This window comes from Ascaphus truei, chromosome 18 (assembly GCF_040206685.1).
Source record: "Ascaphus truei isolate aAscTru1 chromosome 18, aAscTru1.hap1, whole genome shotgun sequence".
NCBI classification, from domain to species: Eukaryota; Metazoa; Chordata; class Amphibia; order Anura; family Ascaphidae; genus Ascaphus; species Ascaphus truei.
This window is the reverse complement of record NC_134500.1, coordinates 34,929,883-34,955,581: the sequence shown is the minus strand read 5'-3', so window position 1 is coordinate 34,955,581 and position 25,699 is coordinate 34,929,883. Positions and strand designations below refer to the sequence as shown.

At 47.6% G+C, this 25,699-nt stretch overlaps 1 protein-coding gene across 1 annotated transcript in view; it reads left to right on the top strand.

The window, feature by feature from the left end:
- The first annotated feature begins 2,097 nt into the window (after positions 1 to 2,097).
- The window catches only part of LOC142469205 (uncharacterized), a 33,870-nt gene continuing 10,268 nt past the window's right edge, over positions 2,098 to 25,699 (top strand). The window contains exons 1-3 of the mRNA XM_075576165.1: positions 2,098 to 2,413; positions 11,401 to 11,607; positions 13,953 to 14,855. Of these exons, the coding sequence (XP_075432280.1) occupies positions 2,231 to 2,413; positions 11,401 to 11,607; positions 13,953 to 14,855 (1,293 nt within the window). The 5' untranslated portion in view covers positions 2,098 to 2,230. The remainder of the gene's footprint in view (positions 2,414 to 11,400; positions 11,608 to 13,952; positions 14,856 to 25,699) is intronic.

Genomic DNA, 25,699 nt, shown 5'->3' with positions numbered 1-25,699 from the left:
GCATCTGAGGATTAAATTAAATATAATCTATGAGCGTTGTGCAATATGTCCCAGATTAGAGCCCATTCTGAATTATGCAGCATTTTGAGGATCAACTCAACAATAATCAATGAGCGTTATGTTAAAATGTGCTAGAATAGATTCAACACTGTATGTAAATGCTCTCTTTATTAATTGTATACACAGTACTATAATCAATTGTGTACAAATATAATGCATTATAAATCATATAACTCTATCTGAAGGATGGGCCAATCATGGGAGAGAGGTGTATATATAAATGGATAGGGAAAGTGAGGTCATCATTAACCCCCAAAGAAGCCGCCAAGGTGAAACGCGTAGGGTGACGTCATTGGAGCAAGGAAGCGACGCAGACGGAGACCTGAAACACAGAAAGAAGGGGGTGATTCCGGAGTCGATCAGAAGAGAAGGAAGTCTCGCGAGTTTGGAGTGACATCGAGTAACACTGAGGGGTAAGATAACACGCTGAGAGGGGAGGAGTTCAGACCGTGTATAGACGGTAAGCTGACTGGCTTGGGAGTGTGTGAGGTGCGCAGTAAGAGCGGCGGCTCTATGTGAGCAGCGGGCACACCAGCCACGCTGATGAGAAGGGAAACAACTGACACTACCCCCCACCAGGATCGCGGGTAACCTAGAAGTCATTCTTATATTAAATAGTATGACACTATCCATTTTTGTCTGCTAATCTAATTGGGAGATCAATTGAGACTGGGAGGATCTTAAAAGTTCCAGTATTCTAAGGATCCTGATTTACCCATGGAAGAATCAGAAAAAGAAGAAAGGGCTGATAAAGACCCTTAAGAATAACATCCATGAGAGGGTTCCTGATCCTTAATGTTGGATAAATGCTTGAATATCCTCATCTTTGTGTAAGTGCAATCTAAGCATCCTATTCTCAACTATACAGACATATTACTCCATGTGTGTTACCCCCTCCTCGGTTACAGCCTCTCTTCTCCACGTCGCTCCAGCACACTATCGGATCTCATCCTCCCATCTTTCTTTCAGTTGTCTTCTTGGTCTTTTCATAGCTCTTGGAATCCAGTTGAGTTCCATCTTTGCCCAACGATGGTCATTTCTTCTATGTCTGGCCCGTCGCCATTTTAATTTATTCCCCTGTGTGATGATGTCACAGACCTGTTTGCTCTCTAGCCTTGGAAGCATTGTGCTAAGTGCTCCTAATTGAACACAGCGTGATTTCATGTTACATTTTAATGTTGTTTTGCTTGGTGATGTTTCTGCTCACTATTCACATGTCTCTTTCCTGCCTTCTCTCAGGGATGCACTAACATAATTTCACTGTGAGCTGGAGCTAATGGCTTAGAGAATCACATTATCTGTGCTACAGGAGACACTCGGGCTGACAGCACCCACCAAACTAGCATAATAATAAAATAAACGCCACGTGGTGGGACAATCCTACAGGGAGTTCAAAGAGGTGGTGAATAAACCAGGCTATTTACTACGGTCATTGTTGAAACAAGTTTGTAGACCTTTTGTTAAGGGAGCAGGTTCTGGTAACATATATCCCATCCCTATAACACCTTTATTTGCCCCATATAACCACTCCCTATAACTCCTCCTATTACCCCATATAACCTCTCCCTATAATCCCTCCTATTACCCCATATAACCTCTCCCTATAATCCCTCCTATTACCCCATATAACCTCTCCCTATAATCCCTCCTATTACCCCATATAACCTCTCCCTATAATCCCTCCTATTACCCCATATAACCTCTCCCTATAATCCCTCCTATTACCCCATATAACCTCTCCCTATAATCCCTCCTATTACCCCATATAACCTCTCCCTATAATCCCTCCTATTACCCCATATAACCTCTCCCTATAACTTCTCCCATTACCCCATATAACCGCTCCCTATAACTCCTCCTATTACCCCATATAACCTCTCCCTATAATTGCTCCCATTACCCCATATAATCGCTCCCTATAACTCCTCCTATTATCCCATATAACCGCTCCCTATAACTCCTCCTATTACCCCATATAACCTCCCCCTATAACTCCCCCTATTACCCCATATAACCTCTCCCTATTGACTCCCCAAATCACAAGCTGACGCACATAAGGACAAAATCGAGGCGAAGTTCCTTGATACACTGATGCTGAAAGGCGCAGGATGAGAACGTCTCTCTCTGGGTATTTACCTGGACCTCTGCCTGTTACCGTGTTACACTTACCATGTGTTCTCCTCACAGGGGGAAAGAAAGATGTCGTCATTTCGTCATAAACCAGTTGCCGAATGGAGAGTTGGTGGTATCAGGCGATATTTGCTCCCATGACAGTCTTCCAGCGCTTATAAGTCATTACCAGACCTCACCAATTCAACCTTTTGGAGAGAAGCTAATACAGTCCTACGTCAAGGTACAGTATGACCTTGAGTATGACACTCAGCATGACCCCTAGACTCTACTGGTTGGAAATACCAGGGCAAACGTGATTCTGTTGGGCGATAAGTATTATTTTTTGGGCTACTAAATCTGGTGCCGTGTTCAGCCCCTCATCACCCTGGCTTCACACTTAGGAGATATGGATACTTCACGAAGAGGGCTGTTTACGAATGGATTTTTATGGGGTGTGTGTGTGTGTTGCAGGTGTCGTACTTCTGACCCATTCTCGGTATTTTGATGCTATTTTGCCATGGTGAGATAAGGGGTAAAAGATTGAAATGTAGGATCAATACGAAAGAGAACCAAAGATCTGATAAGGTTTAAGATTTCCCAGCGGAAAGGAGAATGGTTGTGATCTGACGTCAGTTTGTCTGTTTCTATCTCAAAGACCCACACAGATATCCTTCACATGTAGGATAGTGTGATTGGGAACACGTTGCATGAAAGGTTATTACCCACCTAGGAAAACAGTGGATTTAAGGACAGGGACATATTTAATAGGTTAAATGGAGCTAATTGATACCTGTTAAAATATGACAACTAAGTTTTTTTAAACCTTAAAAAAAAAACCTTTAAGCAGTTCAGTTTTTTTAACAATGTTTATCTGATGTTTTTTGGTGATCACAAAACGTGTTGTCTTTGTGGTATCCGTGGTTTGTGCAGTGATTATGAAGCTGTCATTAGATAAACAGAAGCAGCTGATATGCTGGGATTCAGTGTTCCTGTGGAAAAGGGAAACCTATTCATTTTTTACAGTGTACAAATAACTAAAAGTCTCTTTATCGGGCATTACATCTTTCTAAGAAAACTCACACTGGTCATTTTTGACCTGCTACGTGGGTCTGAATCCCTTTTGTGTCTAAAGCCCTCTCCCGCCTTAAACCTGTCTCACTGGACTTTTTAGGCTGCTATTTGGACAATATCACAGGACTCTACTATTGGACTTCATGCACTATTGTTGTATTGCTGTATTATTTATTCATTTATTATTCTTAGTTTAATTTTTGGTGGTAGTAGCGCTTTATGTACACTAATTTTTCTATTGGTAAAGCCCTCTGTCACGATGGAACCAGCTTATTACGACTTTTTATTACCGGGATCTTTGATTGAGCAAGCAGAGAGATAAAAATAAATTGCGTTTATTCACCTAATGAACGCACACAACTATGTTACACAAAAATACAGTAAAAAGACACACTTACTTTGAAAACTGGGATAACAAAACTAATCTTTACTAATTGCAAACACACAGCAAAATATTCCAGGCCACTTTTCATTCCTGTGGCCTCTTGCTGTGGAATTCCGGTCACTTATCCTATGAGAAATTTAGACGATTTACTCAAGAGGTGGAACTTCTCCAATGGGACTGAATCTCAGGTGAATCACACAAGATGGAACTGATGAAACTCTTAGATGGATCTCTTAGAACTGTTGAATCTTGAGCGGGGTTCAAATCTGTGATGGTGATAAAACTCCTCTTCACCTCCACCCCCTCTTTCTTGATGTTACAGCAGAGAACAACTTCCCCATGGCCTGCACAAGCTTATAAGACCTTCAAAACCCTATCTGGGTAATGGGGAACTGTAACAGGGGAGTTATCCCTGTTCAGGAAATGTGCCTCTAATCCAGCAGTGTGGTGGTTAACTGCTGGTAGTCAATTAACCAACACCACCTGCCTGATTAGGTTTCTTAGAAAAGCCTGTCTGAGATAGGAAGTGAGATTGTTCCTGAGTCTCACAAGTTGTGGGACTGACCATAGGGACAGATGTCTTGAGCCTGCCAGAAGAAACAGCACGCTGCCTGCAAGACACAGGGGAAAGAACCTCTAAACCTGAATGCTGACATAGCCTGAGGCAGCAACGCAGGAACAGAGAAGACTTTCCCTCCAACTACAAGAAACAGATAAGACTTTCCTTTATAAGACTTTTGGTATATCTGCACATATCAAGATATATGTTTGGGGCTGGGAGACATGCTTATCTAAAGGGAGTTGTGGACTGCATAGGTTTCACTAGAATTACTCCCAAGTGGAACAGAAGCGTTGTTTGACCTCTTTTTTGAATATGTTTGGATGTTTTTTCTTATGTTAAAGAAACAGGCGCAATGAAAGCCTTATTTAATTTCACCTTAACAAGTCTCCCTTGCATACCTCTGCGCAAGTCTTCCTACAGGAACCAATATAAGCTTGGGGCCAAATTCTGCCCTATTGCAGGATAGCCAGTAGTCCTGGTAACCGGGCAGCAAGCTTCGCCCACGTCCCCCTGTGGCAAAAATGGGGGTAATCAGCGCATTAATAAAGGCAGTGTGCTCGGCTGGTTACCCCTATTTCGTATTGGGGATGAAGGGGTAAATTTTTCATGCACTGTACATGTCTTATTGTTCCCTCTGTCCCTTATTATCCCAATTTTGCAGGATTGTATGCGCTTGCAGTATAGTACACCCCAAGCACACACATATGGAAAATATAATAGTGGAATAAGGGGACCAGGTATGATCAATAAAGTGTATTTTTGCTGCAGGTTTTAAGAGACAGGCAGGATGAGGTTTTTTTCTCTTGTCATTAAAATGCACACAAGAACCAAATGTTTTGACACCTATGAGCTGGGTCACTTGCCTATGCAAGCTTCAAAGCTAGCCTGCTGGGTCCACGCCTGTAAGTCTCTCTGGAAGTTGCATATCAAAAGACCCAGAGTAAGGGGGGTGTGAATTGGCCAGATGGATACTAAATAGGAAATCCTGGTGACCATGTGTGCTAATTCACACCCTGAGTTTCCCCCTTCCAGCCTGAGAGGGGCCAGGTAGAGAGGGGAGTGCACATATGCTAATTAGCAAGGTGGCGTTGTCGCACATGCTCTGAGTGAACAGGAAATCCCTAGTGCACACTCTCCAAACTGTGGGCAAATAGGTGATTGGGGAATGATTACTTTCCCACGAGGGGGATTGGGTGGGTATGTTGGCAATAGGCTTCCAAATCCTATATACATCCCACCCAGGCTATTCCCCATTGTCTTTCGTTTTTCATTCTACCATGTAAGCGGAGAAGATCAGTAGCACATTCCTGGAACGCAAAGAGTCTTATTACATCAGAACCAAGGACAAAACTCTGCGTTAGGACACTTTGAGTGCTGGGGGTTATTTGATTAACCCCAACGAACCAGAAAAGACTTTGCACATTCACAGAAGGATTGGGGCTGGCAATTTGTGCCCTTGCAAAAGGACTACATTTTAAAAGACAATCTTCTGGTGCTTTGCACCTTTCTGGACATTATCCCCTGTTCCTATACCCGTAAGTGAAATTATTAAGTGTATTCTGCAGTTGTCGTGTGTTTGCCTATCAAGGGAATAAATCTCAGTTTATTTTGCTCAACTTGTTCTGCTCAATTGGGACCCACAAAATATAAATGTGTTATTAAGTGCGTCCATCGTGACAAGCATTTAAAACTGGTGGCAGCGGTGGGAAAGCCAGCCCAGGTAATGCTGAGCATGCTCAGTAAGCAGCTTGGTAGCACTGCTGAGTAAAAAGGGGCCACTCATTTCTGGGGACGCAATGTCTGGAGTTTGGTCCCAAGGTGTGAAATATCCAGGATGAGTAACAGGCTCTGCTACTCAGGAACATCCTGATTAAGTGACACTTTAAGACTCTGGGGTCTTTCATCCCCTAGACCCATCGGCATCTCCTCAACAGGGGGCTCATGTACTGTATGCATAACATTTATTCCTTAATGCATTACAAAGGCAGGCAGAAAAATAGAATCCTGCCTGTACATTTTAAAACTGCAACAGAAAGGCACTTCATCAAAAATATATGTTTCCCTTATGACAAAGTTATATTTTTAATATGTGTGTGCTTGGGGGGGTTACACTGAGGCTGCACACCAAAAATCAGGGTGCTGGCTCACTCCGTTCCTAAATTAGCAGTCTTAATGGAACGGCTCCTGTTATTCAGCACTGCAGGTAGGGACAAGCCTGCAAAAAGGGGACAACAATGCATAGAGGGGAGAATGGTACATGGGAACAGCATATAAAATTAACCCCTTCATCCCCAATACGAAATAGGGGTAACCAGCTGAGCACACTGCCTTTATTAATGCGCTGATTACACCCATTTTTGCCACATCTCCCCCACTCAAAGCCCAAGGTTTGCCCTGGCCACCTCCTCTGGTGGTTGGGCTGACCTGAGGCTTTTGAAGTCATTAGGTCTTGGGGATTGTCCTGCCGAGAGAGGCCATCAGCATTCCCATGCTCACTGCCTTTCTTGTGCTGAATGGTGAAGTCACATTCTTGCAGGGCCAGGCTCCAGCGCAAGAGCTTGGCATTCTCTCCCGACACCCTCTGCAACCAACTTAGGGGGTTATGGTCAGTGATAACAGTGAAGGTTCTGCCATACAGAGAGGGCTGTAGCTTCTTTAGAGCCCATACTATGGCCCGACACTCCTTCTCAATAGTGGCATATGCCCCTTCTCTGGGTAGCCGCTTGCGGCCCAGATACATCATTGGAGGTTCCCTGCCTTCCTCCCCCACCTGACTGAGCAAAGCACAAATGCCAAAGTTTGAGGCATCAGTCTGCACCAGAAACTTATTGGAATAATCTGGAGCAGCCAGAATGGGTGCACTGGCCAGTGCAGTCTTCAAAGCCTGAAATGCTTTTTCCCAGGCTGGAGACCAGACTACCAGCACAGACAGTCGCTTCTGGGTCAAATCAGTCAGAGGGTCAGTCCCACTAATGGGCTGTGAGGTAACCTGCCTACAGTAACTAGGGGGCCCTAGAGAAATCAGACGCCTGCCACGCACCCTGTGCCCTAGAGGCAATACATCTGCCCTCTCTACTGAACACTGAGTGGGTATAATAGCAAGCACTGTCTCCCTAACCCTGGCTAGCACTGCTGCTACCTGTCCTGGGTACAAACCCCAGATCTGCCTGAAGCCAACTATCCTCTCCCTGTATGTCCCTACATACTTCTGCACTCTCTCTAGTGCCCTCCTGACCAGGCGGTGGGAGGTAGCCAGAGCATTCCTCATCCTGAATGGCACCCTGAAAAACTCACAGAGGCCATTCTGAAGGCTGAAGACTGACCCCCCCTTTGCCTTCCTCTCTACACTGTCTTCCACCTCTGCTGAAACTCCATAGGTATGCTTATGCAGAGGATGCAGATCACCTGGAAGCACAGGCTGATCTGTACTATGTGCCCTTCCCAGCTTGTCTGGTAACAGAACCCTAGGCTGCTCTACCCTAGCCATGGCTTCTGCCCCTGCCTGCCTACCTCCCCAGGCCCCTAGCTCAACTAGGACCCCCCTAGGAAACCCTATCCTACCTAAGAGGCCTGGCACTGCCCGAGCTACTTCCTGAAACACGTTCCCCATTCCTGGTAACAGGTTCAGGAGCATCTGCACATAATCACCCGCTTTACCCTCTGGCTGGCAGGCGTCCCAGGGGTGGAAACAAAAAGAAAACAGCGCACAACGCCAAATAGTGAAGCAGGTAATAAATGTGTATTACAATATGTGAGGGGTATAAAATCTGCGTACATCAATTTGGAAAATCATAAGCATTTAGTGTGTATCACACTCAGTTACCACTCCATGGTTGTAGACAGGGGAGTCTGGTACTCAGCTTTCTCTACAGGAACCTCTGTGATGATATTCCTTAACAGCAGTCTGGCTCCACTGCAGGTTCAGGTACTCAGTGGAACCGAGTCTCAAGCGTCAATATGCCTCTTTCAGGGTTTTTTTTCCTTTTTACAGTCCTTCGTTTCTCCTATGGAGATATCACCTTTTAGACAGCTGCTGCAGTAGCCGGGCAGTTCAGAGCCGGTGGAGAGGCTCAACAAACACTTCCGCAATTGTGTGCGCCTGCACAGCGTGCCACGATGCCGCTAGCTCACGTGATATGGCGGAGTGACGTCACAATTCCCGTGGCAATAGTGAAGGAGCAGGAGAAAAGTCCCTTAGAGTCTCTGAAGCGGCGTAAAAGCCGCTCGGTCAGCGCAATGACTCAAAAAATATATCATGGATTTAGTGCAGATCCAGGGAACAATAAAACAATATAGTGGCATAGGTTACATACATCCAACGCGTTTTTCGTACATCTAAGTACTTCTTCAGGGAATAATTTTTGGCCATTACCCAGAGGTTTAAATACCTCTCAGAGATGTCTCATTGGCCAGACTATTAAAGTTAGACCAATCATCTGAGCCATGGTCAAAGTGATGGGGAAGATATACTATTACTTTTAAAACAACAACTTTATTGACAAAATTTAAAAACACAAATAGACAGTTAGCTCACCTATATTCTAGCCTACCATAAATATAACATAAATATATAAAAAATATAAAAAAACCATGCTGGAATAAAAAGAAACACAATTTTAGTTTATCAGAATTATAAAATATTAAAATAGACATCCATTAATCCTTTAAATATATATAATATTTAGCTAAGAGTAATAAAGGATAATATAATAAGGAGAAGAAGCAGAGTAAGGAGAGTAATAGCATGTCCCGAGGGTCCACTGCGGATATGGGTTATTGGTCCCAGGGGTGGCCAAAGTCTGCCACTGCCCCTTCTGCCTCCGGCCAGAAGTAAGGCTGAAACAGCTGGGTTCTCATGTGAGTGACCCCCTGATGCCCCACTAGCGGACTGGGGAAGGCTACCTGCAACACTTGCTGCCTACCCTCCCTGGGTCCCACTAACCGTCTTCTACCTGTCCAGCCCCTGGCTAACCCGGTAGAACTTGGCTCCCTACCCCAGAGCCCGCGGTGCCACAGCCTGTGGTCTGACCCCCCGCTTTCCCAGGACTCGGACGCCCGCAGTCCCATACCTTCTAAGCTGGGGTCAGCTTTCTCTGCATCCCTATCGGCTGTCCCTAATTCTAACCACCCACCCTTAGTCTCTAAGTCAGGGGTCACAGGAGCAGGTAAAGGGAACAGTAAGTCAGTCACTGGTCGCGACTCAGTAGTCTGGCTTACCTGTCTGGTCTCCTCAGAGACTGCTGGAACCGTAGGTTCCAAATGCAAGGGGACAGGGGCTGCTTCTTCTGTGATCCCTGATGACAGGCTCTTCGGAATCGCCGCAACAGCAGGCAATTCCGCAGCAACCACACAGATCCCAGGCTCCAGGTTATTGCTAAGGCGCACCTCAGCAGTTACCCTGGACAAAACCCCCACCTCCCTCATGCCATGATTGGCACCCTCATCCAAAATGATCTGGGCACTATGGAAGGACCGCAGCCCTCCATCAGGCATGGTTCTTTGCACCCCGGTTCCCGGGAGCAAATCTTCTGGCTGCACCAGAATAACAGCAGCACCCAAATCTGGCAAACTCCCTGCTTGCCGGTCACCAAAGGTAACCCTCCGTGGGTGTCTGCTCAGGACATCAGCAGGCTGCATCTCGACTGATGCACTTGGACATCCTCTGCTCACTGCTGCTGACTCTTGAGGTGAAAAAAGCAGCATCTGCCTGGGACATCCCTCTTGGTTGTGGCTGCATGGCTGTGCTCTGTTCCTCTGTGTGGGCCAGCCCAATCTGGGTTACTGGCCCTGCAGCTTGTGAACGTTGCCCCTGATGGGGTCCCCCAGACCGCTCACGGTCCGGGTAATGTGGCCGGATGTGGCCCACCTTGTGGCAATGATAGCACCATCTCTCAAGCTTGAACTCCCCAGTATAGGGCGTGTTGCTGCCCACTGTATGTTTGGGAGTCCACTGAGGTGCAAACTGGTCCCCCCTAGTCAGAATGGCTTCCTCTCTGGGGACTGCTGCGTTGCTCACCAAGGCTCTGCTGGTTACATATTCATTTGCTGGCTCTGCTGCTTACACAGCAGTTACTCTGGGAACGTCCTGTTCCCCGCTGACAAGGTGGGAGTGAGGGGTCCTTCCAAGCGCTGTCGACAGGAGCTGGAGTCGCTGTTCATAGCTAACCCCTTCTCCCCAGGCGGTGAGGAGTGCAATGAGTTCAGAGGTAGCAAGTCCGGTCGCCGCAGCGACTGATCCATCTGCCCCCTGGCACCACGCCACCCTCTTCCAGGTGGTCACTGACATCCTCATCGTTGTCCTTGCAGCCCAGGAGCTGGAGGGAACTCCTGCACTCCGGGCTGAGTACTGTCTGCTGCCACAGCAGCTGGTGGGGCCATCCTGCCCTCATATTCTTCTAAATCCTCCTCCAGCTGAGTCTTTGAACGGCCGTCTGTCGTGAAACCATACCACACACATCTCTCCACTATCTGCGCCCGGTTCCAGGTACAAAACCTTCCTGAGCGTGGACTCAGGGTGCCACTGGGGTATGGGTCCAGAGACAAGTGAATTATCTTGTGCTCTTTGGAAGTGTGTGCAAGTTGCCACTTGTCTGAGGAGCTTGCAATCTACAAGGTCCTCACTATATTACAGAGCCCCGCAGGACACTGCAATATAGGCTCAATCAGTATCCCACCAGCTGCCACCAGTTTTAAATGCTTGTCACGATGACACACTTAATAACACATTTATATTTTGTGGGTCCCAATTGAGCAGAACAAGTTGAGCAAAATAAACTGAGATTTATTCCCTTGATAGGCAAACACACGACAACTGCAGAATACACTTAATAATTACACTTACGGTTATAGGAACAGGGGATAATGTCCAGAAAGGTGCAAAGCACCAGAAGATGGTCTTTTAAGGGAGAAGGGAGAAGGAGTGGCTCAGTGAGTAAAGACACTGCCTGGCAATGAGTTTGAAGCAGGGGAGCCTGGTTCAATTCCCGGTGTCGGCTCCTTGTGACCAAGTCACTTTATCTCCCTGTGCCTCAGGCGCCAAAAAATAGATTGTAAGCTCCATGGGGCAGGGCCTCAGCCTGCAAAATGTCTCTGTAAAGCGCTGCGTACAACTAGCAGCGCTATACAAGAACAAGAATGGCTTCTGTAGTTGGAATGTATGTTTGAATGTATTTGGCCTTCATACAGAATAAGGTGTTTGTCTCCTCTGCAGTTTTCCGATCATAACATATATGACGAGATCACGCCGGGACAGCCAGCGAAACGGGAGCCCAAGACCGGATTGCGCAACTCGTCAACCGCTGAAAGGGAAAGTGTCCTCTCTGCACTGAAGCCCCCGACTCTCCCACCCAAATCTCAGAGAGGTTTTCCCCGGCCGAGCGCTCAGGGGTCAGGTGAAGGACGTGGACCATGTGCTGAGGTACGTTACCATATGAAGATATGCCTTTCATTAAATGATCATTCAGAGCTCCCCAAGTTCAGTCCTGATAAGCAACCAACAGGCCAGGTTTTGTCAGAGCATCAAAACGCCCTAAACAGGTTTTGTTAGTGATAAGGCTTATTGTTAATTACAGTAAATGTTCATAAGCGTCATGTTATTGATTTATAACAACATTTATATAGTGTCCTTATCCAGGGGCACTGTACATTAGTCAGTAGAACAATGGTGTGGTTACATATAGATTAGATCATAGAGTAATTGTTAAGAGGTCATTGCGGTTGAAAGGGGTGGGCACAATATGGTCGGGGTTATGGGTTAGGTGCATTGAGAGCTTGCTTGGTTGGTGGGCACATTATGGTCAGGTTATCGGTTAGGTGCACTGAAAGCTTACTTGGTTGGTGGGGGTGGGAACATTATGGTCGGGTTATGGGTTAGGTGCATTGAGAGCTTGCTTGGTTGGTGGGTAGGGGTGGGCACATTATGGTCAGGTTATGGGTTAGGTGCACTGAGAGCTTGCTTGGTTGGTGGGTAGGGGTGGGCACATTATGGTCAGGTTATGGGTTAGGTGCACTGAGAGCTTGCTTGGTTGGTGGGTCTGGGTGGGAACATTGTGGTCGGGTTATGGGTTAGGTGCATTGAGAGCTTGCTTGGTTGGTGGGTTAGGTGCATTGAGAGCTTGCTTGGTAGGTGGGCAGTGGTGGGCACATTATTGTCGGGTTATGGATTAGATGCATTGAGAGCTTGCTTGGCAGTGGTGGGCACATTATGGTCGGGTTATGGGTTAGATGCATTGAAAGCTTGCTTGGCAGTGGTGGGCACATTATGGTCGGGTTATGGGTTACATACATTGAGAGCTTGCTTGGTTGGTGGGCAGCGAAGGGAACATTATGGTCGGTGTAACAGGGGATTTATCCCTGTTCAGGAAATGTGCCTCTAATCCAGCAGTGTGGTGGTTAACTGCTGGTAGTCAATTAACCAACACCACCTGCCTGATTAGGTTTGGTAGAAAAGCCTGCCTTTGAGACAGGAAGTGAGATTTTTCCTGAGTCTCACAAGTTGTGGGACTGACCATAAGAACAGATGTCTTGAGCCTGCACGCTGCCAGTAAGACACAGGGGAAAGTACCTCTAAACCTGAATGCTGATATAGCCTGAGGAAAAGGCAGCAACCCAGGAACAGAGAAGACATCCCCTCCAACTAAAGAAACAGATAAGACTTTCCTTTATAAGACTTTTTGTATATCTGCACATATCAAGATATATGTTTGGGGCTGAAAGACATGCTAATCTAAAGGGAGTTGTGGACTGCATAGGTTTCACTTGAAATACGCCCAAGTGGAACAAAAGCTTTATTTGACCCCTTATTTGCATATGTTTGGATGATTTTCTTGTGTTAAAGAAACAGGCGCAATAAAAGCCTTATTTAATTTCACCTTAAAAAAGTCTCCATTGCATACCTCTGCACATGTCCTCTTACAGTCGGGTTATGGGTTAGGTGCATTGAGAGCTTGCTTGGTAGGTGGGCAGCAGAGGAAACATTATGGTCGGGTTATGGGTTAGGTGCATTGAGAGCTTGCTTGGTTGGTGGGTTAGGTGCATTAGAGCTTGCTTGGTTGGTGGGCAGGGGTTGGTGTCAGGTCTCTGGATTTAGTCTTGAAAACCTGGCTAGCTGGTTCCTCTCTGTCTCACGGACTGAACATGGGGGGACCTTGTAATATTATTTTTTTTACAACTCAAGAAGTTAAAACAGAAAAATTAATGGCCAACATACAGTAGTACTATATCCTCCGACGCATAATCCATGCCTATGTCTAGTGTTCTCCATGTTTGCTTACATGACTGCTGCTGACTGCTCCACAATGGAGGAAGTCAACCTGATTTTTTGTCGATTAACATTTTTAGCTCAAGAAGCAGAAACACTAATAATCTCAGTGAAAACTAAAATAGAAATTTATTCAATTGAATTATTATTGATTCAAGAAATCACACAAGGACTTTTACTTTGCAATTGATATCTTTGTGGCGGGCAGATCCAAAAAACAGCAATAAAGTGCATATTTTATTCAGCTATATGGTCAGCGATTGAAGTGTCATTAAAAAGCAATGGTGCTGCGCCTGACTTTAATAAGAAATTCTGAATGTTTTACACATTAGGGAATAGCCATGTTGGTCTGTATAACATTTCTGCTTAGGAAATAGATATTGATCAAATAATCAATGTTTCCTTAGGTAGAACTGTAGGTGTGTTATTAAGAAAGTAGTGGTACATATTACGTTTGGGTATATTGACAATAATACTCAGGTATTGCATACTGTACGTTGCAGGACTTTGTGCCACCATTACCAGAGAGAAACCACATTCTACTTAATACTTCACTACAAAGAACTGTACACGATGACGAAATGTATTCCAAGCCGACAAAATACATGGGAGACAGACATGAAATGATCGAACCAGACAGAAGCCCAAACAAAACGAGGGTTTGTTCTCCATGCCGGTTGGGAGATGTAGCTAAGAAAAAACAGAAAGATGCAAATGCAAGGATGTATTCCCCAAGTAGGAAGGTGGACGTATTCTATTCTTTGGTCAAAAAGACACAACTCAATCAAAAAAGCATTGTGGCGACCAAGACTCCGAAGCTTCTGTATTCTGAGGTTGATGTAGAACATAGACAGAGCCTGCCTGAAAGTCTTGGACATCTTAAGAGCGTCCCCCAATCTACATCCATGAGTCAAGAAGCAATGAAGCTATCGTTAGACACAGGGTCAAGAACACCCAGATTGGTCACTAATGTGAAGGAACTTTCAGACTACGAGGTTGTGGAGATGAAGTTTGCAACGTCTTTCCAGTGTGCTGATGGGTTTAAGACACTGGATAATAAACTGGTTGATGGCCCCCTGCTACGTGAAAGGGTTGGGGAGACATGTGGTCTGCATTGGCATGCTAAGGTTTCCGAGTCTGATCTCCCCCATCTTTATGAACAGATACCCTTCAGAGGTCTCCGACCCATGACTGAACATCACGGCCTGGACCAGCTCTCCAAGATCTCGCTGTCTTGCACGACCACCTACGATCACATTTCCACTGTCTCCACCTGCACAGCCAACGAGATTACGACCGGGCATTTATACGAGAAAATCCAGCTCCCCAATCCCTTGCAGGAGAACACGTACGAGTCGGTTGGCAGAGGCATTTTGAAGGCGGCAGGGAAAAAGCAGATCCCAAAGGTATGTCCTTTTTTTAACCCCTTCTCTGCCAGAGGGGCCGCAAAGCATTGTTTAATTCCCATCTATGACAAGGTGCAAGAATATTTAGGTCTAACAAAGGGAATTAGGGTGGCTATGCCATACAGTTTTATAGGGGCAAACCCCCACAACATTATATAAAACAATCTTAACATTATAATGTGAACTTCCTGCACACAATACCAGCATCTATAACAGGCTGAGAGACGCCCTCTAACTCTCACAGATGCTCACTACAACCTGGACTAGTCTGCGGGGCTGAGGTGGTGATGTGTATAACCTTTGGCCCTACAACCACGGGGCCAGGTCCGGATAGCAGAGACAAGGAGGTATAGCCGGGTCAGGGTAGGAGAGTGTAGGTAGGTCGTGGTACTTGCCGTGGTCCGGGGTTGGAGAGAAAAGAACAACCGTAGTCCATTAGCCGAGGTCAAGGAGAGGAGAGAGCGGGAATTCAAATACCAGCCGAAGTCCAGGTGTAAAGAAGAGGCAGGTCCAGGTACACGCAGGGGTCACAACTTTAAACAGACAATGTCAGGATACAAGCAATAACGCATGCCGCAGTGAGCACGGTGCATAGACGATGGTTTATGCTCAGCAACAAGCAGAGGGCTGAATGGGTATAAGTAGGGAGAAGAGCCAATGGAAGGGAAGTAGAGGGGAGCGGTTTGATGTTGGAGGAGAGCTGATAGGAGGACGTTACCTGTGGTTCAGGTGTAGCCCAGCTGAGGGTAATCCAAGAATTGCAGGCAGAGCGACGTGCGGCCACGCGTGTTTGAACGGACTGCCTGTTGTGGTGAGATGCGCGCGCCGCTGAGAGTCCCTGCGGGTCCCCTGATTGTTGGCGTGACACTCTGGGGACAGGTGGAGCAGGCGTGACCTGGGTGGTCCGGTTACACTGCCTGTTGCGCACGTCTGGACTGCTGGCGTGACATGCCAAGGGTACGTGGCCCAGGCGCGACCCTGACACTAACACCCACATCCCTGTGTGTAACTGTTACCCAGGTACTGTGTAATCATTATACCCTACCCCTGTTATACATGTACTGTGTAATCATTATACCATACCCCCTGTTATTCATGTACTGTGTAATCATTATACCCTACCCCTGTTATACATGTTCTGTGTAATCATTATACCCCACCCCCTGTTATTCATGTACTGTGTAATCATTATACCCGACCCCCTATTATTCATGTGCTGTGTAATCATTATACCCTACCCCCTGTTATTCATGTACTGTGTAATCATTATACCTACCCCCTGTTATTCATGTACAGGTACTGTGTAATCATTATACCCTACCCCCTGTTATTCATGTACTGTGTAATCATTACACCCTAACCCCTGTTATTCATGTACCGTGTAATCATTATACCCTTCCCCCTATTATTCATGTACTGTGTAATCATTATACTTACCCCCTGTTATTCATGTACCGTGTAATCATTATACCCTACCCCCTGTTATTCATGTACCGTGTAATCATTATACCCTACCCCCTGTTATTCATGTACTGTGTAATCATTATACCCTGCTACCTGTTATTCATGTACTGTGTAATCATTATACCCTGCCCCCCGTCATTCATGTACTGTGTAATCATTATACCCTACCCCCCGTTATTCATGTACTGTGTAATCATTATACCCTACCCCCTGTTTTTCATGTACTGTGTAATCATTATACCCTACCCCCTGTTATTCATGTACTGTGTAATCATTATATCCTACCCCCTGTTATTCATGTACTGTGTAATCATTATACCCTACCCCCTGCTATTCATGCACTGTGTAATCATTATATCCTACCCCCTGTTATTCATGTACTGTGTAATCATTATACCCTACCCCCTGTTATTCATGTACTGTGTAATCATTATACCCTACCCCCTGTTATTCATGTACTGTGTAATCATTATACCCTACCCCATTATTCATGTACTGTGTAATTATTATACCCTACCCCGTTATTCATGTACTGTGTAATCATTATACCTACCCCCTGTTATACATGTACTGTGTAATCATTATACCCTACCCCCTGTTATTCATGTACCGTGTAACCATTATACCCTACCCCCTGTTATACATGTACTGTGTAATCATTATACCCTACACCATGTTATTCATGTACTGTGTAATCATTATACCCTACCCCCTGTTATTCATGTACTGTGTAATCATTATACCCTACCCCATGTTATTCATGTACTGTGTAATCATTATACCCTACCCCCTGTTATTCATTTACTGTGTAATCATTATACCCTACCCCGTTATACATGTACTGTGTAACCATTATACCCTACCCCCTGTTATTCATGTACTGTGTAACCATTATACCTACCCCCTGTTATTCATGTACTGTGTAACCATTATACCCTACCCCCTGTTATTCATGTACTGTGTAACCATTATACCCTACCCCCTGTTATTCATGTACTGTGTAACCATTATACCCTACCCCCTGTTATTCATGTACAGGTACTGTGTAATCATTATATCCTACCCCTGTTATTCATGTACTGTGTAATCATTATACCCTACCCCCTGTTATTCATGTACAGTGTAACCATTATACCCTACCCCCTGTTATTCATGTGTACTGTGTAATCATTATACCCTACCTCCTATTATTCAAGTACTGTGTTATCATTATACCCTACCCCCTGTTATTCATGTGTACTGTGTAATCATTACACCCTACCCTCTGCTATTCATGTACTGTGTAATCATTATACCATACCCCCTGTTATTCATGTACCGTGTAATCATTATACTCTTCCCCCTATTATTCCTGTACTGTGTAATCATTATACCCTACCCCCTGTTATTCATGTACCGTGTAATCATTATACCCTACCCCCTGTTATTCATGTACTGTGTAATCATTATACCCTACCCCCTGTTATTCATGTACTGTGTGTGACGATAGTGAGGGTTTGGCCCGGGATTAACGGGGTTACCCCCCCATTTGGCCACCCTCTAACCTCGCCAGGGAGACAAGGGGTTAACTGGGCTGAGGCCCAGAAATGTGATTTAACCCTTGTTATAACATGAAAATGCTTATTCTCCTTTTCCCCCATGTTTTATTGTTTCTGGTTTAATCAGTGTCTGCATAACACACCCACTGGGACTTAAGGGGCTAATATTATATGCAGTGCTGACTAAACGGTTCCCTGAAAACTGGTAATTTGGGAACAGAGTGCGCCAGCTCCCTGAATCTGGGGGTGCAGCCTCCGGGGAACCCCCCAAGTACCCACATATTAAAAATATAACTTTGTCATAAGAGGGACATATATTTTTGATAAAGTGACTTTTTGCAGTTTTTGAAATATACAGGCAGAATGCTAATGGTGTGCTAATGCTAATGTACAGGCAGAATGCCTGCCCTTTTGTAATGCATGAGGAACCAAATGGTCTTGACACCTTAAAGCTGGGTTACCTCTGTATGCTAAATAGGACATCCTTCTAGAATTTAGCCTGGCTTCACAGGGGTATTGCTATACGAGACCCAGGAATGGAAGTGTTTGTTATTCACACCTTCCAGCAAAAGGTATCCTGCTTCAAAGGGTTTATTGATGGGGGTAGGGGTGGAGCAACCCCAAGCAGGATATCAAAATGAGTAACCTTATTAAATATAAGAATACTATGAGATGTCCTTGGCTGAACATGCTAAGACCTACATATTTGTATTCGTGGGACTTCCCCGCCACCAACCGTTACAAACACTTAATATCTGGCCCTTAGTGGCTGCCAGATATTAATATCTCTATTAATTTTCATATTACACTGTAATGTTTGGTCTCTCTGCGAGCGTCAGGTGGGACGGAATGTATTAATATATCTCACCTGACTGTATGTATTACTGAACTCAAGTTATGAGGTGATTTGCAGTAAATATGAAATTTTGGTTGAGTTCTGAGAAACTGAAACCCCCTGTTATGATAATGAGCAGGAAAGGCTAGGATTCACATTGCCTGGTCATCAAAGGCTAAATTGCTAATTGCTTATGCTTGGCCCAACGGACAAAAGGAACTAATCAGAAAAGTGTGACCTTTCACACTGGACACTGGAAGTCCAAACTGAGCTTCAAAAGCTTCAAAGGGACTTTTGCTAGCCGTCGCGGCACCTAGGGTTAAAGAGATGAGTTTGACATAGTATATAAGTCAAAGCCACCCTTTACCCATTGTTCTTCATGCAAATGTTCTTCATGCAAATGTTCCTCATGCAAAGTTGTTCATGTTTTGCAAGTTCTTCATTGTTCTTCATGTCCTGCATGTGTCCTGCATGTATTGCTGTGATGTCAGCTGAAGTATGGAAGAAATGGCCCATTCTGTAATCCTGATGGCTTTCTTGTCATAATCATTAAGTAAGTGTCTATATTTTGCTGTTATTGTATAATCTGTTGTGTTCACCTTTATCAAGGAATAAATTATATTTTATCATATCTAAGTCTCGTCCCAGTTCAAACCCAGGTATATATATATTTATATATAGTTTTGGTGTAAATTACAGCCTGTCATAAACTATCGTGACAAGCTTGTAATTAACTGGTGGCAGCGGTGGGATTGAACTGGACCTGGATTACAGTATTCTGCGGGGTACTGTGATCCAGTGGGAACTTGATGGTAATTGCAAGTTCCTGGGACTAAAGATATTGAACACACAGTGTAAAACATATAACACAAGATATGGCACCTCCTCACTGTTCCCCTACTTGTGAGAAGCATTGTCTCCAGAACCAAAGTGCCGGCCATCCGTCTGACTGGAGCCGGGCACTGAGACCGGAGGAGTGCATCAAGTCGGCGCGGGGACCAGCAGCCAGCAAGGCTGAGAGAGAGACAGCAATCGGTGAGCATGAAACCCGGCAGGCTGAGCAAAGATCCACAGCTGCAGCTGCTGTAACCATCACACCGCCCGGAGAACAGGGAAGGGACCCAGCTCCGGGACGGCAGAGACTTGTGGAGGGAGCGGGTGGTCTCGGAGACCATGGAAGTCTTGCACCAGGAGAGGTATTGGCCGTTGCGGCAGCCAGTCCATTTTACCCAGAATTGCTGGCCCTGATGTTTGCGCAGGGAGAGATGTCCCCAGCAGAGCGGCTCGAGCAGCTGAAGCTGGCAATGATCCGACCCGCTTATCCCCTCCTAGAGCCCGGCGCTCCAGCAACTCCGCTCTGGACTCCGTTGCCCCTTGCTGGGGTTAGTCCACCGGCGGCGGAGAAGCTCTGGAATAAGCCCGGCGCTCAGGCAACTCCGCTCTGGACTCCGTTGCCCCTTGCTGGGGTTAGTCCACCGGTGGCGGAGAAGCACTGGCAGCTGCTGCGGCACTGCCAACAAATGGGCCACAATAATGCCCAGTGCCCTGACCGTGCGCGGTCAGGCGAAGAAGCCCCTCAGGGCCAACGCTCATGAGCTGCGGAAAAGATGACCCAGTTAGCGGCATCCTCTGATGGCTCCCGCCCAGCCGGGGCGACAACCCTCCTCGGGACGTCTCCTGGAGAACCTGGATGGGCTGCATCAGCAACAGCGGCGGAGAGCAGCGGCCATCCACCTGATCCCGGCGGAGAACCAGCGGCGGCGGCAGAGAAGAAGCCGCCACTCCGGCATCCTGCCGGCGGCAGTTTTATTTGGGGGGAGGGACAGGGTTTGCGGGAGGGGGTTATTTTACCAAGTTTGCATGGAGCTGTGTTCCTCCACAAAGACCTGGGACCCTTGTCCTGCATCGTTTTACCTGTACCCAACCCGGGCACTGTTGCGGCAGCGGCCCGGTGCTGCCCAGCCCAGATGGGGCCGGCGGCGTCCGCTCCAGCCCCTTTGCAATTGGGACCAACGAAGGCGGCGGTCTCTGCAGGGACCAGCAAGGTAAGCCAGACCAAGTCGCAGACTGACTGACTTATGTTTCCCTATGACTGTACCCTGTTGTTTCACTATAGGGGTGACCGGGGGATGGCAGGAGATAGGGGTACCAGGGGAGGGGAAGGAAGGGCAGCTTGTAGGGCAGCTAGACTCCCTCATTACCTTGGCGGAGCAGCAAGGGGACTCTCAGTTAAGAGCCCCACTGTTGCAGCCTTGCTATGGGCTGGAGGTATCCGGGGTTGTGGCAAAGTTAGACCACCCCCAGATTACCTGCCAGCCAGGAGCTAAGGTGGGTGCATCTGCACCAGCAACCCGGAGCTCACCTCCGGTAATGGGGGCACAGTGTCAGGGAGAGGGGTTAGCACCCAGCTCTAGGGTAGGATTGCCTGGGAGAGGGTTGGGTGGGCCAGTGGGAACCGGGGAGGGAAGGCAGCAAGTGAGCCAGCCAGTTTTCCCCGTTGCCCTGGCAGAGCCTCAGGGGGTGTCTCAGATCAGCAACCCCCTGTTGCAGCCTGGCTATGGGCTGGGGGTATCCGGGGCAGTGGCAGGCTTGTGCCACCCCAGGGATACCTGCCAGCCAAGCGCTAAGGCGGGTGCATCTGGAGAGGTGCCCCTGAGCTCATCCCTGGTAAGGGGGAGACAGTGTCAGGGAGATGGCCTCACTCAGGTGTCCCTAGGATCCAGGTTAGGATTAGCTAGGGAGAAGCGGAGTGAGGGGAGGCTGCAGGTAGGTAGCCAGCCTCAGGTCTCAGTGAGAGAAGAAGGGCTAGTGGTAGCCAGGGAGGTACAGCAGCAGGTATGGCAGCTAGAATCCCCCATTACCCTGGCAGAGCCTCAGGGGGTTTCTCAGATCAGCAACCCCCTGTTGCAGCCTAGCTATGGGCTGGGGGTATCCAGGGCAGTGGCAGGCTTGTGCCACCCCAGGGATACCTGCCAGCCAAGCGCTAAGGCGGTTGCATCTGGAGAGGTGCCCCTGAGCTCATCCCTGGTAAGGGGGAGACAAGGTCAGGGAGGTAGGTGCACTCAGGTAGTTCCAGGGTCTGGGTTAGGATTGCCCAGGTAGGAGAGGAGTGCAGGTAGGCTGCAGGGAGGTAAGCAGCAGGAGTCATCAGCAGGGGCTGAGGTGCTGGGCCTAGGGGAGACTAGGCAAGGAGACCCTGGGAAGCAGGGGAAGATAGGAAGTCAGTGGGGTGTCAGGCAGCTGGCAGAAGCGAGGGATGAGCTAGGTAGGCAGAAAGTCCCTTGCTCTGACGGGCCAGGAGTGACCCCCCTGACAGATTCCCCAGGGTTCCCAAAGGGAGGGCTGTGGGTAGATAGGCAGCCAGGGAGGAGAGTCAGGAGTATAGCGGAGCAGCTACAGATTGGCACAGAGCCAGGGCAGGTAGGGTCCCTACAGAATGGTGACATAACCCTTTCCCAGACTTGGTTGATAGGGAAGCGACGGTCTGTGCTGGATAGCTGGTCTCCTGTTGGTGCAGAGACATGCCAGTCTCTGGGCAATGTGCAGCATGGTCTGCACAGGGGCCCCTTCACTATGTATTTGGTTCGCCAGACACTGGGTGGGGGGCAGAGGGAGGCAAAGGAGAAGGCCCGGAGGCCACGGTGGAGCCCTGCGCCGCAGGACCTGGACTTTACAATCCACTGTGTACCGGTCAATGCCGGAGGACAATTTTGCCAGGCCAATCCCTCAGGACGTATTGAGTGCGTCAAGAGCGCCAGTGGTATCCCAGGGCCAGGGGGAGGCCGCTGGGGTACCCGGGCCCCTTGAGCGGGGGAGGTGTGACGATAGTGAGGGTTTGGCCCGGGATTAACGGGGTTACCCCCCCATTTGGCCACCCTCTAACCTCGCCAGGGAGACAAGGGGTTAACTGGGCTGAGGCCCAGAAATGTGATTTAACCCTTGTTATAACATGAAAATGCTTATTCCCCTGTTCCCCCATGTTTTATTGTTTCTGGTTTAATCAGTGTCTGCATAACACACCCACTGGGACTTAAGTGGTTAATATTATATGCAGTGCTGACTAAACGGTTCCCTGAAAACTGGTAATTTGGGAACGGAGTGCGCCAGCTCCCTGAATCTGGGGGTGCAGCCTCTGGGGAACCCCCCAAGTACCCACATATTAAAAATATAACTTTGTCTTAAGAGGGACATATATTATTGATAAAGTGACTTTTTGCAGTTTTTGAAATATACAGGCAGAATGCTAATGGTGTGCTAATGCTAATGTACAGGCAGAATGCCTGCCCTTTTGTAATGCATGAGGAACCAAATGGTCTTGACACCTTAAAGCTGGGTTACCTCTGTATGCTAAATAGGACATCCTGCTAGAATTTAGCCTGGCTTCACAGGGGTATTGCTATGCGAGACCCAGGAATGGAAGTTTTTGTTATTCACACCTTCCAGCAAAAGGTATCCTGCTTCAAAGGGTTTATTGATGGGGGTAGGGGTGGAGCAACCCCAAGCAGGATATCAAAATGAGTAACCTTATTAAATATAAGAATACTATGAGATGTCCTTGGCTGAACATGCTAAGACCTACATATTTGTATTCGTGGGACTTCCCCGCCACCAACCGTTACAAACACTTAATATCTGGCCCATAGTGGCTGCCAGATATTAATATCTCTATTAATTTTCATATTACACTGTAATGTTTGGTCTCTCTGCGAGCGTCAGGTGGGACGGAATGTATTAATATATCTCACCTGACTGTATGTATTACTGAACTCAAGTTATGAGGTGATTTGCAGTAAATATGAAATTTTGGTTGAGTTCTGAGAAACTGAAACCCCCTGTTATGATAATGAGCAGGAAAGGCTAGGATTCACATTGCCTGGTCATCAAAGGCTAAATTGCTAATTGCTTATGCTTGGCCCAACGGACAAAAGGAACTAATCAGAAAAGTGTGACCTTTCACACTGGACACTGGAAGTCCAAACTGAGCTTCAAAAGCTTCAAAGGGACTTTTGCTAGCCGTCGCGGCACCAAGGGTTAAAGAGATGAGTTTGACATAGTATATAAGTCAAAGCCACCCTTTACCCATTGTTCTTCATGCAAATGTTCTTCATGCAAATGTTCCTCATGCAAAGTTGTTCATGTTTTGCAAGTTCTTCATTGTTCTTCATGTCCTGCATGTATCCTGCATGTATTGCTGTGATGTCAGCTGAAGTATGGAAGAAATGGCCCATTCTGTAATCCTGATGGCTTTCTTGTCATAATCATTAAGTAAGTGTCTATATTTTGCTGTTATTGTATAATCTGTTGTGTTCACCTTTATCAAGGAATAAATTATATTTTATCATATCTAAGTCTCGTCCCAGTTCAAACCCAGGTATATATATATTTATATATAGTTTTGGTGTAAATTACAGCCTGTCATAAACTATCGTGACAAGCTTGTAATTAACTGGTGGCAGCGGTGGGATTGAACTGGACCTGGATTACAGTATTCTGCGGGGTACTGTGATCCAGTGGGAACTTGATGGTAATTGCAAGTTCCTGGGACTAAAGATATTGAACACACAGTGTAAAACATATAACACAAGATATGGCACCTCCTCACTGTTCCCCTACTTGTGAGAAGCATTGTCTCCAGAACCAAAGTGCCGGCCATCCGTCTGACTGGAGCCGGGCACTGAGACCGGAGGAGTGCATCAAGTCGGCGCGGGGACCAGCAGCCAGCAAGGCTGAGAGAGAGACAGCAATCGGTGAGCATGAAACCCGGCAGGCTGAGCAAAGATCCACAGCTGCAGCTGCTGTAACCATCACACCGCCCGGAGAACAGGGAAGGGACCCAGCTCCGGGACGGCAGAGACTTGTGGAGGGAGCGGGTGGTCTCGGAGACCATGGAAGTCTTGCACCAGGAGAGGTATTGGCCGTTGCGGCAGCCAGTCCATTTTACCCAGAATTGCTGGCCCTGATGTTTGCGCAGGGAGAGATGTCCCCAGCAGAGCGGCTCGAGCAGCTGAAGCTGGCAATGATCCGACCCGCTTATCCCCTCCTAGAGCCCGGCGCTCCAGCAACTCCGCTCTGGACTCCGTTGCCCCTTGCTGGGGTTAGTCCACCGGCGGCGGAGAAGCTCTGGAATAAGCCCGGCGCTCAGGCAACTCCGCTCTGGACTCCGTTGCCCCTTGCTGGGGTTAGTCCACCGGTGGCGGAGAAGCACTGGCAGCTGCTGCGGCACTGCCAACAAATGGGCCACAATAATGCCCAGTGCCCTGACCGTGCGCGGTCAGGCGAAGAAGCCCCTCAGGGCCAACGCTCATGAGCTGCGGAAAAGATGACCCAGTTAGCGGCATCCTCTGATGGCTCCCGCCCAGCCGGGGCGACAACCCTCCTCGGGACGTCTCCTGGAGAACCTGGAGGGGCTGCATCAGCAACAGCGGCGGAGAGCAGCGGCCATCCACCTGATCCCGGCGGAGAACCAGCGGTGGCGGCAGAGAAGAAGCCGCCACTCCGGCATCCTGCCGGCGGCAGTTTTATTTGGGGGGAGGGACAGGGTTTGCGGGAGGGGGTTATTTTACCAAGTTTGCATGGAGCTGTGTTCCTCCACAAAGACCTGGGACCCTTGTCCTGCATCGTTTTACCTGTACCCAACCCGGGCACTGTTGCGGCAGCGGCCCGGTGCTGCCCAGCCCAGATGGGGCCGGCGGCGTCCACTCCAGCCCCTTTGCAATTGGGACCAACGAAGGCGGCGGTCTCTGCAGGGACCAGCAAGGTAAGCCAGACCAAGTCGCAGACTGACTGACTTATGTTTCCCTATGACTGTACCCTGTTGTTTCACTATAGGGGTGACCGGGGGATGGCAGGAGATAGGGGTACCAGGGGAGGGGAAGGAAGGGCAGCTTGTAGGGCAGCTAGACTCCCTCATTACCTTGGCGGAGCAGCAAGGGGACTCTCAGTTAAGAGCCCCACTGTTGCAGCCTTGCTATGGGCTGGAGGTATCCGGGGTTGTGGCAAAGTTAGAC